The sequence below is a fragment of the Salmo salar genome, chromosome ssa14 (assembly GCF_905237065.1).
Source record: "Salmo salar chromosome ssa14, Ssal_v3.1, whole genome shotgun sequence".
NCBI classification, from domain to species: Eukaryota; Metazoa; Chordata; class Actinopteri; order Salmoniformes; family Salmonidae; genus Salmo; species Salmo salar.
This window is the reverse complement of record NC_059455.1, coordinates 88,003,945-88,018,944: the sequence shown is the minus strand read 5'-3', so window position 1 is coordinate 88,018,944 and position 15,000 is coordinate 88,003,945. Positions and strand designations below refer to the sequence as shown.

The window sequence follows — 15,000 nt, the reverse complement described above, 5'->3', positions numbered from 1 at the left end:
GTGAGTGAGTGAGTGAGTGAGTGAGTGAGTGAGTGAGTGAGTGAGTGAGTGAGTGAGTGAGTGAGTGAGTGAGTGAGTGAGTGAGTGAGTGAGTGAGTGAGTGAGTGATTGAGTGAGTGAAAGACAGGGAGAAATAAACAGAGAGAGAGATAGAGGGATGAAGGGCTAGACAGCTAGAGAGGGAGGGAGGGAAATAGACAGTTGAATGGAAGAGAAAGGTAGAGTCCCCCTCTGTCCTGCTCCAATGACCCTCTGAAAGGAAGATGAAAGAGGAGGACACACACACTGCATCACTACCAGATCTACATATCACTCAGGATACACACACACTGCATCACTACCAGATATACATATCACTCAGGATACACACACACTGCATCACTACCAGATCTACATATCACTCAGGATACACACACACTGCATCACTACCAGATCAACATATCACTCAGGATACACACACACTGCATCACTACCAGATCACCATATCACTCAGGATACACACACTGCATCACTACCAGATCTACATATCACTCAGGATACACACACACTGCATCACTACCAGATCTACATATCACTCAGGATACACACACACTGCATCACTACCAGATCTGCATATCACTCAGGATACACACACACTGCATCACTACCAGATCTGCATATTACTCAGGATACACACACACTGCATCACTACCAGATCTGCATATCACTCAGGATACACACACACTGCATCACTACCAGATCTACATATCACTCAGGATACACACACACTGCATCACTACCAGATATACATATCACTCAGGATACACACACACTGCATCACTACCAGATCAACATATCACTCAGGATACACACACACTGCATCACTACCAGATTTACATATCACTCAGGATACACACACACTGCATCACTACCAGATCACCATATCACTCAGGATACACACACTGCATCACTACCAGATCTACATATCACTCAGGATACACACACACTGCATCACTACCAGATCTACATATCACTCAGGATACACACACACTGCATCACTACCAGATCTGCATATCACTCAGGATACACACACACTGCATCACTACCAGATCTGCATATTACTCAGGATACACACACACTGCATCACTACCAGATCTGCATACCACTCAGGATACACACACACTGCATCACTACCAGATCTACATATCACTCAGGATACACACACACTGCATCACTACCAGATATACATATCACTCAGGATACACACTGCATCACTACCAGATCTACATATCACTCAGGATACACACACTGCATCACTACCAGATCTACATATCACTCAGGATACACACACACTGCATCACTACCAGACCTGCATATCACTCAGGATACACACACACTGCATCACTACCAGATCTACATATCACTCAGGACACACACACACTGCATCACTACCAGATCTACATATCACTCAGGACACACACACACTGCATCACTACCAGATCAACATATCACTCAGGACACACACTGCATCACTACCAGACCAGCATATCACTCAACTCAGAAGCACTCACTAACAGGACGATGTGAGAGTCATGCACCAGTGTAAGAGGAGCATTGATTGACTGATTTATTTATTGAGAAAAAATCTGCACTGAGTACGGTAACCCAGGCGATAACACATGTTTTTGACTTGGTCCCTGTTGAGAACGAGAGGAGCAAATAGCGAGGGACAGAAAGAAGAAAGAATGTTGGTTTTCTTCAAACTGTTATTGTATTGTTTATGACAACCTGAAATTGTGGCGACAGGCATTTGAGCTATCGTAACCATATTAGCACAGTCCCCAGAGGGGTGTGTGTGTGTGTGTGTGTGTGTGTGTGTGTGTGTGTGTGTGTGTGTGTGTGTGTGTGTGTGTGTGTGTGTGTGTGTACAATATATCTGTGTGTGTGTGTGTGTGTGTGTGTGTGTGTGTGTGTGTGTGTGTGTGTGTGTGTGTGTGTGTGTGTGTGTGTGTGTGTGTGTGTGTGTGTGTGTGTGTGTGTGGGTGTGTACAAAATGTGTGGGTGTGTGTGTGTGTGTGTGTGTCTACAATATGTGTGGGTGTGTGTGTGTACAATATGTGTGTGTGTGTGTGTGTGTGTACAATATGTGTTTGTGTGTTTGTGTGTGTACAATATGTGTGTGTGTGTGTGTGTGTGTGTGTGTGTGTGTGTGTGTGTGTGTGTGTGTGTGTGTGTGTGTGTGTGTGTGTATGTGTGTGTGTGTATAAAATGTGTGTGTGGGTGTGTGTACAGTATGTGTGTGTGGGTGTGTGTACAGTATGTGTGTGTGTGTTAGCGAAAGCCCAGGGGTGAATCCTCTCTAATCACATGTGTTTGACAGAGCCAAACATGGGGAGTTCCCTAGAGCTCATCCCTCTTCCCTGCTTCGATGTTGGAGCACACACACATGCGCGGGCGTGTGGGACTGGTTGTGAACTAATGAACAACAGCAGTTTAGTAGGACTGTCTGTGAACTAATGAATAACAGCAGTTCAGTAGGACTGGTTGTGAACTAAAGAACAACAGCAGTTCAGTAGGACTGGTTGTGAACTAAAGAACAACAGGAGTTCAGTAGGACTGGTTGTGAACTAAAGAACAACAGCAGTTCAGTAGGACTGGTTGTGAACTAAAGAACAACAGCAGTTCAGTAGGACTGGTTGTGAACTAATGAATAACATGAGTTTAGTAGGACTGGTTGTGAACTAAATAGCAACAGGGGCTCAGTTCTAAGCTGGTCATTGATTTGAAAAGTATCCCAGAGAATTTCTGGAGTCAATCCGGTCACTACCAAGTGCCAATCGTTAACAACATGTCAACGCACTGTTCTCTTTACCATTGCAATGAATGTCTACTATTTTGACAGGGCTATTGTCTCTACTATTTTGACAGGGCTATTGTCTCTACTATTTTGACAGGGCTATTGTCTCTACTATTTTGACAGGGATATTGTCTCTACTATTTTGACAGGGCTATTGTCTCTACTATTTTGACAGGGTTGTGTCTCTACTATTTTGACAGGGCTATTGTCTCTACTATTTTGACAGGGCTATTGTCTCTACTATTTTGACAGGGCTATTGTCTCTACTATTTTGACAGGGCTATTGTCTCTACTATTTTGACAGGGCTATTGTCTCTACTATTTTGACAGGGCTATTGTCTCTACTATTTTGACAGGGCTATTGTCTCTACTATTTTGACAGGGCTATTGTCTCTACTATTTTGACAGGGATATTGTCTCTACTATTTTGACAGGGCTATTGTCTCTACTATTTTGACAGGGTTGTGTCTCTACTATTTTGACAGGGCTATTGTCTCTACTATTTTGACAGGGCTATTGTCTCTACTATTTTGACAGGGCTATTGTCTCTACTATTTTGACAGGGTTGTGTCTCTACTATTTTGACAGGGCTATTGTCTCTACTATTTTGACAGGGCTATTGTCTCTACTATTTTGACAGGGTTGTGTAAGTGAGAACAGGAAACCTACAATATTATCCGTGTCATGTAATGTAATAGAAAAGGGCCAGCACTCATTCGATTTTAGCGGAAACGTATGCCAATGTTGTGGTCTGTAAAGACATGTTGCTATGAACAACATTTAAAACAGAGCCTCAATTATTGCAAATCATAGTCAAGTGCTGGCACTTTTTTCATATTCATGTGATCTAAAGCCATGAACAATAAGAGCAAGCTCACCTCAGCGATAATAGACCTAGACGGGTTGGCGATTCCAAACAAAACAAATACAACAATTAATTGTTTCTTAAATAATAATATGATTATCAGACTGTGGAGTTTGTTCCTTTACATGTTATAAAATTACAGTGTTTGATGGGACTAGCAACGGAATAGCTTAGCAAGAAATGTTTGTGGCAAATAATTAGAGCTGTTAAGTTTGTGAGGAGAAATGTAAGGAAATACAGCTCACAGACACATCATCACACTTATGCATTCATATTTTTAAATGCTTCTGTTCATTTATGTTAATGTCACTAAACAATGTATTCCTGATTGATGATAGTTTTGCTACCACTTACTGTCATATGGATACTCCTGCTAAAATGTAAAATCTCATGAACTCGCCTAGTCTCAGGTTTGACCTTGGTCATTCCACTGTGTGTGCCTCTTCCTGGATATGTGCTGTCAGACCACCTTAATAAGCCATGGAAGCTTGGAGAACTGAACTGAAATAGAAATACAGAACTGATGTTCAATAAAATATTGTTTTCCTCCTTTTGGGGATGTTTTTACTATCGCTGGTTATTGTAAAGTGTCTGCTTACTGAGGATATACTGTGTGTGCGTGTGCGTGTGCGTGTGCGTGTGAGTGTGCGTGCGTCCATGCATGTGTGTGGCAATTCAGAGCGAGACTCAGTGTTTTATTGTCATATGTGTCTGGTTTAGCCGACTTACAGGAAAATAACCCTTTGTTCACATCTGGGTTCTTTATTCCTAACTTTGTTTATCTCAGGACATTTGAATGAAACATGGTGCACACAACTCCACACAGCAGATCACAGGAAGAAAAGCAGAATAGCAACAGCATTAGTTAAACTGTCCATCACTATAATATGGTATGACTTTACACTATTCCATACCACAGTTACTTATATCTTCTGTTCTCCATTTGTTTATCCAGACCCCTACCCAGACCCCTACTCAGACCCCTCTCAGACCCCTAACCAGACCCCTACTCAGACCGCTACTCAGACCCCTCTCAGACCCCTACTCAGACCCCTACCCAGACCCTTACTCAGACCCCTACCCAGACCCTTACTCAGACCCCTACTCAGACCCCTACTCAGACCCCAACTCAGACCCCTCTCAGACCCCTACTCAGACCCCTACCCAGACCCCAACTCAGACCCCTCTCAGACCCTACTCAGACCCCTACCCAGACCCCTCTCAGACCCCTACTCAGACCCCTACCCAGACCCCTACTCAGACCCCAACTCAGACCCCTACTCAGACCCCTACCCAGACCCCTACTCAGACCCCTACCCAGACCCCTACTCAGACCCCTCTCAGACCCCTACCCAGACACCTACTCAGACCCCTCTCAGACCCCTACTCAGACCCCTACCCAGACACCTACTCAGACCCCTACTCAGACCCCTCTTAGACCCCTACCCAGACCCCTACTCAGACCCCTACTCAGACCCCTCTTAGACCCCTACCCAGACCCCTCTCAGACCCCTACCCAGACCCCTACTCAGACCGCTACTCAGACCCCTCTTAGACCCCTACCCAGACCCCTACTCAGACCCCTACTCAGACCCCTACTCAGACCCCTCTTAGACCCCTACCCAGACGCCTCTCAGACCCCTACTCAGACCCCTACTCAGACCCCTACCCAGACCCCTACCCAGACCCCTACCCAGACCCCTACTCAGACCCCTACTCAGACCCCTCTTAGACCCCTACCCAGACGCCTACTCAGACGCCTACTCAGACCCCTACTCAGACCCCTCTTAGACCCCTACCCAGACCCCTACTCAGACCCCTACCCAGACCCCTACTCAGACCCCTACCCAGACCCCTACTCAGACCCCTCTCAGACCCCTACTCAGACCCCTACTCAGACCCCTACCCAGACGCCTACTCAGACCCCTACCCAGACCCCTACCCAGACCCCTACTCAGACCCCTACCCAGGCCCCTACTCAGACCCCTACTCAGACCCCTACCCAGACGCCTACTCAGACCCCTACTCAGACCCCTACCCAGACCCCTACTCAGACTCCTACCCAGACGCCTACTCAGACCCCTACTCAGACCCCTACCCAGACCCCTACTCAGACCCCTCTCAGACCCCTACTCAGACCCCTACTCAGACCCCTACTCAGACCCCTCTTAGACCCCTACCCAGACCCCTACCCAGACCCCTACTCAGACCCCTCGCAGACCCCTACTCAGACCCCTACTCAGACCCCTACCCAGACGCCTACTCAGACCCCTACTCAGACCCCTACCCAGACCCCTACTCAGACTCCTACCCAGACGCCTACTCAGACCCCTACTCAGACCCCTACCCAGACCCCTACTCAGACCCCTCTCAGACCCCTACTCAGACCCCTACTCAGACCCCTACTCAGACCCCTCTTAGACCCCTACCCAGACCCCTACCCAGTCCCCTACTCAGACCCCTAATCAGACCCCTCTTAGACCCCTACTCAGACCCCTACCCAGACCCCTCTCAGACCCCACTCAGACCCCTACCCAGACCCCTACCCAGACCCCTACCCAGACCCCTACCCAGACCCCTCTCAGACCCCTACCCAGACCCCTCTCAGACCCCTACCCGGACCCCTACTCGGACCCCTACTCGGACCCCTCTCAGACTCCTACCCAGACCCTACTCAGACCCCTCTCAGACCCCTACCCAGTCCCCTACTCAGACCCCTAATCAGACCCCTCTTAGACCCCTACTCAGACCCCTACCCAGACCCCTCTCAGACCCCACTCAGACCCCTACCCAGACCCCTACCCAGACCCCTCTCAGACCCCTACTCGGACCCCTACCCGGACCCCTACTCGGACCCCTCTCAGACCCCTACCCAGACCCCTACTCAGACCCCTACTCAGACCCCTACCCAGACCCCTTCCCAGACCCCTCTCAGACTCCTACTCAGACCCCTACTCAGACCCCTACTCAGACCCCTCTTAGACCCCTACCCAGACGCCTACTCAGACGCCTACTCAGACCCCTACTCAGACCCCTCTTAGACCCCTACCCAGACCCCTACTCAGACCCCTACCCAGACCCCTACTCTGACCCCTCTCAGACCCCTACTCAGACCCATACTCAGACCCCTACCCAGACCCCTACTCAGACCCCTACCCAGACCCCTACTCAGACCCCTCTCAGACCCCTACTCAGACCCCTACTCAGACTCCTACCCAGACGCCTACTCAGACCCCTACCCAGACCCCTACTCAGACCCCTACTCAGACTCCTACCCAGACGCCTACTCAGACACCTACTCAGACCCCTACTCAGACCCCTACCCAGACCCCTACTCAGACCCCTCTCAGACCCCTACTCAGACCCCTACTCAGACCCCTACTCAGACCTCTCTCAGACCCCTACCCAAACCCCTACTCAGAGCCCTACTCAGACCCCTCTTAGACCCCTACCCAGACCCCTACTCAGACCCCTCTTAGACCCCTCTCAGACCCCTACTCAGACCCCTCTCAGACCCCTACTCAGACCCCTCTCAGACCCCTACTCAGACCCCTACTCAGACCCCTATCCAGACCTCTAATTATGTATCCTGTTCTCTCTCTCTTTCCAGACCTCTAATTATATCTCCTGTTCTCCCTCTCTATCCAGACCTCTAATTATATCTCCTGTTGTCTCTCTATCCAGACCTCTAATTATATCTCCTGTTCTCTCTCTATCCAGACCTCTAATTATATCTCCTGTTCTCTCTCTCTATCCAGACCTCTAATTATATCTCCTGTTCTCTCTCTCTATCCAGACCTCTAATTATATCTCCTGTTCTCTCTCTCTATCCAGACCTCTAATTATGTATCCTGTTCTTTCTCTCTATCCAGACCTCTAATTATATCTCCTGTTCTCTCTCTCTCTATCCAGACCTCTAATTATATATCCTGTTCTCTCTCTCTATCCAGACCTCTAATTATATCTCCTGTTCTCTCTCTCTATCCAGACCTCTAATTATATATCCTGTTCTCTCTCTCTATCCAGACCTCTAATTATATATCCTGTTCTTTCTCTCTCTATCCAGAGCTCTAATTATATCCTGTTCTCTCTCTCTATCCAGACCTCTAATTATATCTCCTGTTCTCTCTCTCTATCCAGACCTCTAATTACACCTCCTGTTCTCTCTCTCTATCCAGACCTCTAATTATGTCTCCTGTTCTTTCTCTCTCTATCCAGACCCAGATGATGATGACCTGAAGGTGAAGACACAGAGACCCAGATCAGCAGACCAGCCAGGTGTGTTTCAGGCACAGACAGGTGAGTTGTGTTGTGTGTGATAGATGGCTAGGGTGAGATTGGGGCTGGACGTCTATACACACCGCTGGATGAAAGTACAATTATGCAAAGGAAAGGAATATATGAATATATATATATACAAGATGGTACAGGAATACATAAAAAAGACCTGATAGCCCTCACACAGCCCGCTAGGCCCCCACCACTGTCATAGGGAATTCCGACTGGGGGGAATCCTTGGCACTGCCTCATCTCCTCTCATCCTCCTCACCACCCCCTCATCCCCAGGACTTCTGGGATGAGCTTAAGTCCTGACTCACCACATGTAAATGACGATGTAATGCGATTAACGGACATGCAATTCATTTGATTTAACCGTTCACTGTTTGATGACACCCCCATCCAAGGACACGCTTTTTACAGACAACGTAATAAAGGAGAGAAAGAGAGGTGGGGATGAGAGAGAGAGTAGGAGAGAGACAGAGAGACAGAGAGAGAGAGAGAGTAGGAGAGAGAGAGAGAGAGAGAGAGAGAGAGAGAGAGAGAGAGAGAGCAAGAGAGAGAGAGAGAAAGAGAGAGAGAGAAAAAGGTTGGATAAAAAGTCAAAACATGAACAATTGCCCCTGTGGTGAGGCCTTGTAGAATTCCTTCCTACTGGTGTCCTTCCTACTGATGTCCTTCCTACTGATGTCCTTCCTACTGATGACCTTTCTACTGGTGTCCTTCCTACTGATGACCTTCCTACTGATGTCCTTCCTACTGGTGTCCTTCCTACTGGTGTCCTTCCTACTGGTGTCCTTCCTACTGATGACCTTCCTACTGATGACCTTCCTACTGGTGTCCTTCCTACTGGTGTCCTTCCTACTGGTGTCCTTCCTACTCGTGTCCTTCCTATGTCCTTTCTACTGGTGTCCTTCCTACTGGTGTCCTTCCTACTCGTGTCCTTCCTACTGGTGTCCTTCCTACTGATGTCCTTCCTACTGGTGGTTTCCTCGGGAAAAGGAATAGAGGGAGGGATATAGGAGTGAGAGAGCGAGAGGAGAGCGACAGTGAGATAAAGGTTTGGGGTGAAAGAGGGATGAGGGAGAATGTGTTTGTGTAGGATCTTATAAAAGATAGACGAAGGAGAAGAAAGAGGGGCCAAGGGTCATGAATACATAAATATTTTCCATCTCACCCCTCAGACTCTCACCCCTCCCCTCTCGCCAGCTCTCTTGCCTCACCCCTCCCCTCCAGCCAGGTCACTCGTCAGCGAAGATTGTACCCATTTCCACTGCTGTCTCTTTCATTTAGCCTCTTATGTTTGACGTGCATCCCTTTCAACCCCCCCCCCTTCCACACACACACACACACACACACACACACACACACACACACACACACACACACACACACACACACACACACACACACACACACACACACACACACACACACACACACACACACACGGCAGAAAATCTAAACACTACAACACTGCTTGTTTACTTGTGTGTTCATCATGCCTTCCCTTTGGTGCACATTCAGCCAGTGAGAGATGAATATTACCTCAGTATGCATAGTGATACACATTACCTGAAGGCTGATGATGTCTGCTACCCTACGGATAACACATATCACCTTAATGCTCAGAAATATTCCTTCATTGCTCATGAATATCACTGCATGTGCCCCAAAGCGTATCAAAAATAGTGCACTATATAGGGAATAGAGTGTAATTTGGAACACACACATGTTTATGCTCATGAATATTACCTAAATCCTCATGAATATTACCTAAAGGCTAATGAATAGCGGCCCAAGGCTTACATGCACTGCCGTATAAAGCTTCTGAATCTTACTGTGGGAAGTAATAGGGAACAGATAGACCAAATATACATTTAGAGCGTTTTGCTTCTGTATTCATACCTTTATTTCTATACCTCTCCCTTCTCAAGTCACATCATTAATGTAAGATTTATAGATGCGAAAGAAGTAAAGAAACTCCACAACAACTAACAATATAAATCTCTCTCTCTCTCTCTCTCTCTCTCTCTCTCTCTCTCTCTCTCTCTCTCTCTCTCCCAGGTGACCCTGCGGCGGAGGAGTGGTCTCAGTGGAGTGTGTGCTCGTTAACGTGTGGTCAGGGTTGGCAGGTGCGGACGCGCTCGTGTGTGTCCTCTCCCTACGGAACCCTGTGTAGCGGCGCTCTGAGAGAGACACGTATGTGTAACAATACAGACACCTGTCCCGGTGACCCAGCACTGAGCTCAGGTAGGCATGAAAATGTACACCCATTATGTGCACAGACAGACACACACACTGTGAAAACCCCTGGTACAGTACCTATCCACTGTGTGAGACTGCATGAGTATGGCCTTCTATAGTCCCCCCACTGTGGAACCTGGCCTTCTATAGTCCCCTCACTGTGGAACCTGGCCTTCTATAGTCCCCTCACTGTGGAACCTGGCCTTCTATAGTCCCCCCCACTGTGGAACCTGGCCTTCTATAGTCCCCCCCACTGTGAAACCTGGCCTTCTATAGTCCCACCACTGTGGAACCTGGCCTTCTATAGTCCCCTCACTGTGGAACCTGGCCTTCTATAGTCCCCCCACTGTGGAACCTGGCCTTCTATAGTCCCCCCCACTGTGGAACCTGGCCTTCTATAGTCCCCCCCACTGTGAAACCTGGCCTTCTATAGTCCCACCACTGTGGAACCTGGCCTTCTATAGTCCCCTCACTGTGGAACCTGGCCTTCTATAGTCCCCCCACTGTGGAACCTGGCCTTCTATAGTCCCCTCACTGTGGAACCTGGCCTTCTATAGTCCCCTCACTGTGGAACCTGGCCTTCTATAGTCCCCTCACTGTGGAACCTGGCCTTCTATAGTCCCCTCACTGTGGAACCTGGCCTTCTATAGTCCCCCCACTGTGGAACCTGGCCTTCTATAGTCCCCTCACTGTGGAACCTGGCCTTCTATAGTCCCCCCACTGTGGAACCTGGCCTTCTATAGTCCCCCCACTGTGGAACCTGGCCTTCTATAGTCCCCTCACTGTGGAACCTGGCCTTCTATAGTCCTCTCATTGTGGAACCTGGCCATCTATAGTCCCCTCACTGTGGAACCTGGCCTTCTATAGTCCCCCCACTGTGGAACCTGGCCTTCTATAGTCCCCTCACTGTGGAACCTGGCCTTCTATAGTCCCCCCACTGTGGAACCTGGCCTTCTATAGTCCCCTCACTGTGGAACCTGGCCTTCTATAGTCCCCCCACTGTGGAACCTGGCCTTCTATAGTCCCCCCACTGTGGAACCTGGCCTTCTATAGTCCCCTCACTGTGGAACCTGGCCTTCTATAGTCCTCTCATTGTGGAACCTGGCCATCTATAGTCCCCTCACTGTGGAACCTGGCCTTCTATAGTCCCCCCACTGTGGAACCTGGCCTTCTATAGTCCCCTCACTGTGGAACCTGGCCTTCTATAGTCCCCCCACTGTGGAACCTGGCCTTCTATAGTCCCCTCACTGTGGAACCTGGCCTTCTATAGTCCCCCCACTGTGGAACCTGGCCTTCTATAGTCCCCTCACTGTGGAACCTGGCCTTCTATAGTCCCCCCACTGTGGAACCTGGCCTTCTATAGTCCCCCCACTGTGGAACCTGGCCTTCTATAGTCCCCTCACTGTGGAACCTGGCCTTCTATAGTCCCCTCATTGTGGAACCTGGCCATCTATAGTCCCCTCACTGTGGAACCTGGCCTTCTATAGTCCCCCCACTGTGGAACCTGGCCTTCTATAGTCCCCTCACTGTGGAACCTGGCCTTCTATAGTCCCCTCACTGTGGAACCTGGCCTTCTATAGTCCCCTCACTGTGGAACCTGGCCTTCTATAGTCCCCCCACTGTGGAACCTGGCCTTCTATAGTCCCCCCCACTGTGGAACCTGGCCTTCTATAGTCCCCTCACTGTGGAACCTGGCCTTCTATAGTCCCCCCCACTGTGGAACCTGGCCTTCTATAGTCCCCTCACTGTGGAACCTGGCCTTCTATAGTCCCCCCACTGTGGAACCTGGCCTTCTATAGTCCCCCCACTGTGGAACCTGGCCTTCTATAGTCCCCTCACTGTGGAACCTGGCCTTCGATAGTCCCCTCACTGTGGAACCTGGCCTTCTATAGTCCCCTCACTGTGGAACCTGGCCTTCTATAGTCCCCCCACTGTGAAACCTGGCCTTCTATAGTCCCCTCACTGTGGAACCTGGCCTTCTATAGTCCCCCCACTGTGGAACCTGGCCTTCTATAGTCCCCTCACTGTGGAACCTGGCCTTCTATAGTCCCCCCACTGTGGAACCTGGCCTTCTATAGTCCCCCCACTGTGGAACCTGGCCTTCTATAGTCCCCCCACTGTGGAACCTGGCCTTCTATAGTCCCCTCACTGTGGAACCTGGCCTTCTATAGTCCCCTCACTGTGGAACCTGGCCTTCTATAGTCCCCCCACTGTGGAACCTGGCCTTCTATAGTCCCCCCACTGTGGAACCTGGCCTTCTATAGTCCCCTCACTGTGGAACCTGGCCTTCTATAGTCCCCCCACTGTGGGACCTGGCCTTCTATAGTCCCCTCACTGTGGAACCTGGCCTTCTATAGTCCCCTCACTGTGGAACCTGGCCTTCTATAGTCCCCTCACTGTGGAACCTGGCCTTCTATAGTCCCCTCACTGTGGAACCTGGCCTTCTATAGTCCCCTCACTGTGGAACCTGGCCTTCTATAGTCCCCCCACTGTGGAACCTGGCCTTCTATAGTCCCCTCACTGTGGAACCTGGCCTTCTATAGTCCCCTCACTGTGGAACCTGGCCTTCTATAGTCCCCCCACTGTGGAACCTGGCCTTCTATAGTCCCCTCACTGTGGAACCTGGCCTTCTATAGTCCCCCCACTGTGGAACCTGGCCTTCTATAGTCCCCTCACTGTGGAACCTGGCCTTCTATAGTCCCCCCACTGTGGAACCTGGCCTTCTATAGTCCCCTCACTGTGGAACCTGGCCTTCTATAGTCCCCCCACTGTGGAACCTGGCCTTCTATAGTCCCCTCACTGTGGAACCTGGCCTTCTATAGTCCCCTCACTGTGGAACCTGGCCTTCTATAGTCCCCTCACTGTGGAACCTGGCCTTCTATAGTCCCCTCACTGTGGAACCTGGCCTTCTATAGTCCCCCCACTGTGGAACCTGGCCTTCTATAGTCCCCCCCACTGTGGAACCTGGCCTTCTATAGTCCCCTCACTGTGGAACCTGGCCTTCTATAGTCCCCCCACTGTGGAACCTGGCCTTCTATAGTCCCCCCACTGTGGAACCTGGCCTTCTATAGTCCCCTCACTGTGGAACCTGGCCTTCGATAGTCCCCTCACTGTGGAACCTGGCCTTCTATAGTCCCCTCACTGTGGAACCTGGCCTTCTATAGTCCCCCCCACTGTGAAACCTGGCCTTCTATAGTCCCCTCACTGTGGAACCTGGCCTTCTATAGTCCCCTCACTGTGGAACCTGGCCTTCTATAGTCCCCTCACTGTGGAACCTGGCCTTCTATAGTCCCCCCCACTGTGGAACCTGGCCTTCTATAGTCCCCCCACTGTGGAACCTGGCCTTCTATAGTCCCCCCACTGTGGAACCTGGCCTTCTATAGTCCCCTCACTGTGGAACCTGGCCTTCTATAGTCCCCTCACTGTGGAACCTGGCCTTCTATAGTCCCCTCACTGTGTAACCTGTCCTTCTATAGTCCCCCCACTGTGGAACCTGGCCTTCTATAGTCCCCCCACTGTGGAACCTGGCCTTCTATAGTCCCCTCACTGTGGAACCTGGCCTTCTATAGTCCCCTCACTGTGGAACCTGGCCTTCTATAGTCCCCTCACTGTGGAATCTGGCCTTCTATAGTCCCCCCACTGTGGAACCTGGCCTTCTATAGTCCCCTCACTGTGGAACCTGGCCTTCTATAGTCCCCTCACTGTGGAACCTGGCCTTCTATAGTCCCCTCACTGTGGAACCTGGCCTTCTATACTCCTCTCACTGTGGAACCTGGCCTTCTATAGTCCCCTCACTGTGGAACCTGACCTTCTATAGTCCCCTCACTGTGGAACCTGGCCTTCTATAGTCCCCTCACTGTGGAACCTGGCCTTCTATAGTCCCCCCACTGTGGAACCTGGCCTTCTATAGTCCCCTCACTGTGGAACCTGGCCTTCTATAGTCCCCCCACTGTGGAACCTGGCCTTCTATAGTCCCCTCACTGTGGAACCTGGCCTTCTATAGTCCCCCCACTGTGGAACCTGGCCTTCTATAGTCCCCTCACTGTGGAACCTGGCCTTCTATAGTCCTCTCACTGTGGAACCTGGCCTTCTATAGTCCCCTCACTGTGGAACCTGGCCTTCTATAGTCCCCTCACTGTGGAACCTGGCCTTCTATAGTCCCCCCACTGTGGAACCTGGCCTTCTAAAGTCCCCCCACTGTGGAACCTGGCCTTCTATAGTCCCCTCACTGTGGAACCTGGCCTTCTATAGTCCCCCCCACTGTGGAACCTGGCCTTCTATAGTCCCCTCAATGTGTATCCTGGCCTTCTATAGTCCCACCACTGTGGAACCTGGCCTTCTATAGTCCTCTCACTGTTGAACCTGGCCTTCTATAGTCCCCTCACTGTGGAACCTGGCCTTCTATAGTCCCCTCACTGTGGAACCTGGCCTTCTATAGTCCCCCCCACTGTGGAACCTGGCCTTCTATAGTCCCCCCACTGTGGAACCTGGCTTTCTATAGTCCCCCCACTGTGGAACCTGGCCTTCTATAGTCCCCTCACTGTGGAACCTGGCCTTCTATAGTCCTCTTATTGTGGAACCTGGCCATCTATAGTCCCCTCACTGTGGAACCTGGCCTTCTGTAGTCCCCCCACTGTGGAACCTGGCCTTCTATAGTCCCCTCACTGTGGAACCTGGCCTTCTATAGTCCTCTCACTGTGGAACCTGGCCTTCTATAGTCCCCTCACTGTGGAACCTGGCCTTCTATAGTCCCCTCACTGTGGAACCTGGCCTT

The 15,000-nt window shown here is 50.3% G+C and overlaps 1 protein-coding gene across 2 annotated transcripts in view; it reads left to right on the top strand.

The window, feature by feature from the left end:
- Positions 1–15,000, top strand: part of LOC106592038 (adhesion G protein-coupled receptor B2) — a 430,312-nt gene that overhangs the window by 212,518 nt on the left and 202,794 nt on the right. For both annotated transcript variants that reach the window (XM_045694923.1, XM_045694922.1), the window contains exons 3-4: positions 7,920–8,000; positions 10,047–10,232. In XM_045694923.1, the coding sequence (XP_045550879.1) occupies positions 7,920–8,000; positions 10,047–10,232 (267 nt within the window). The remainder of the gene's footprint in view (positions 1–7,919; positions 8,001–10,046; positions 10,233–15,000) is intronic.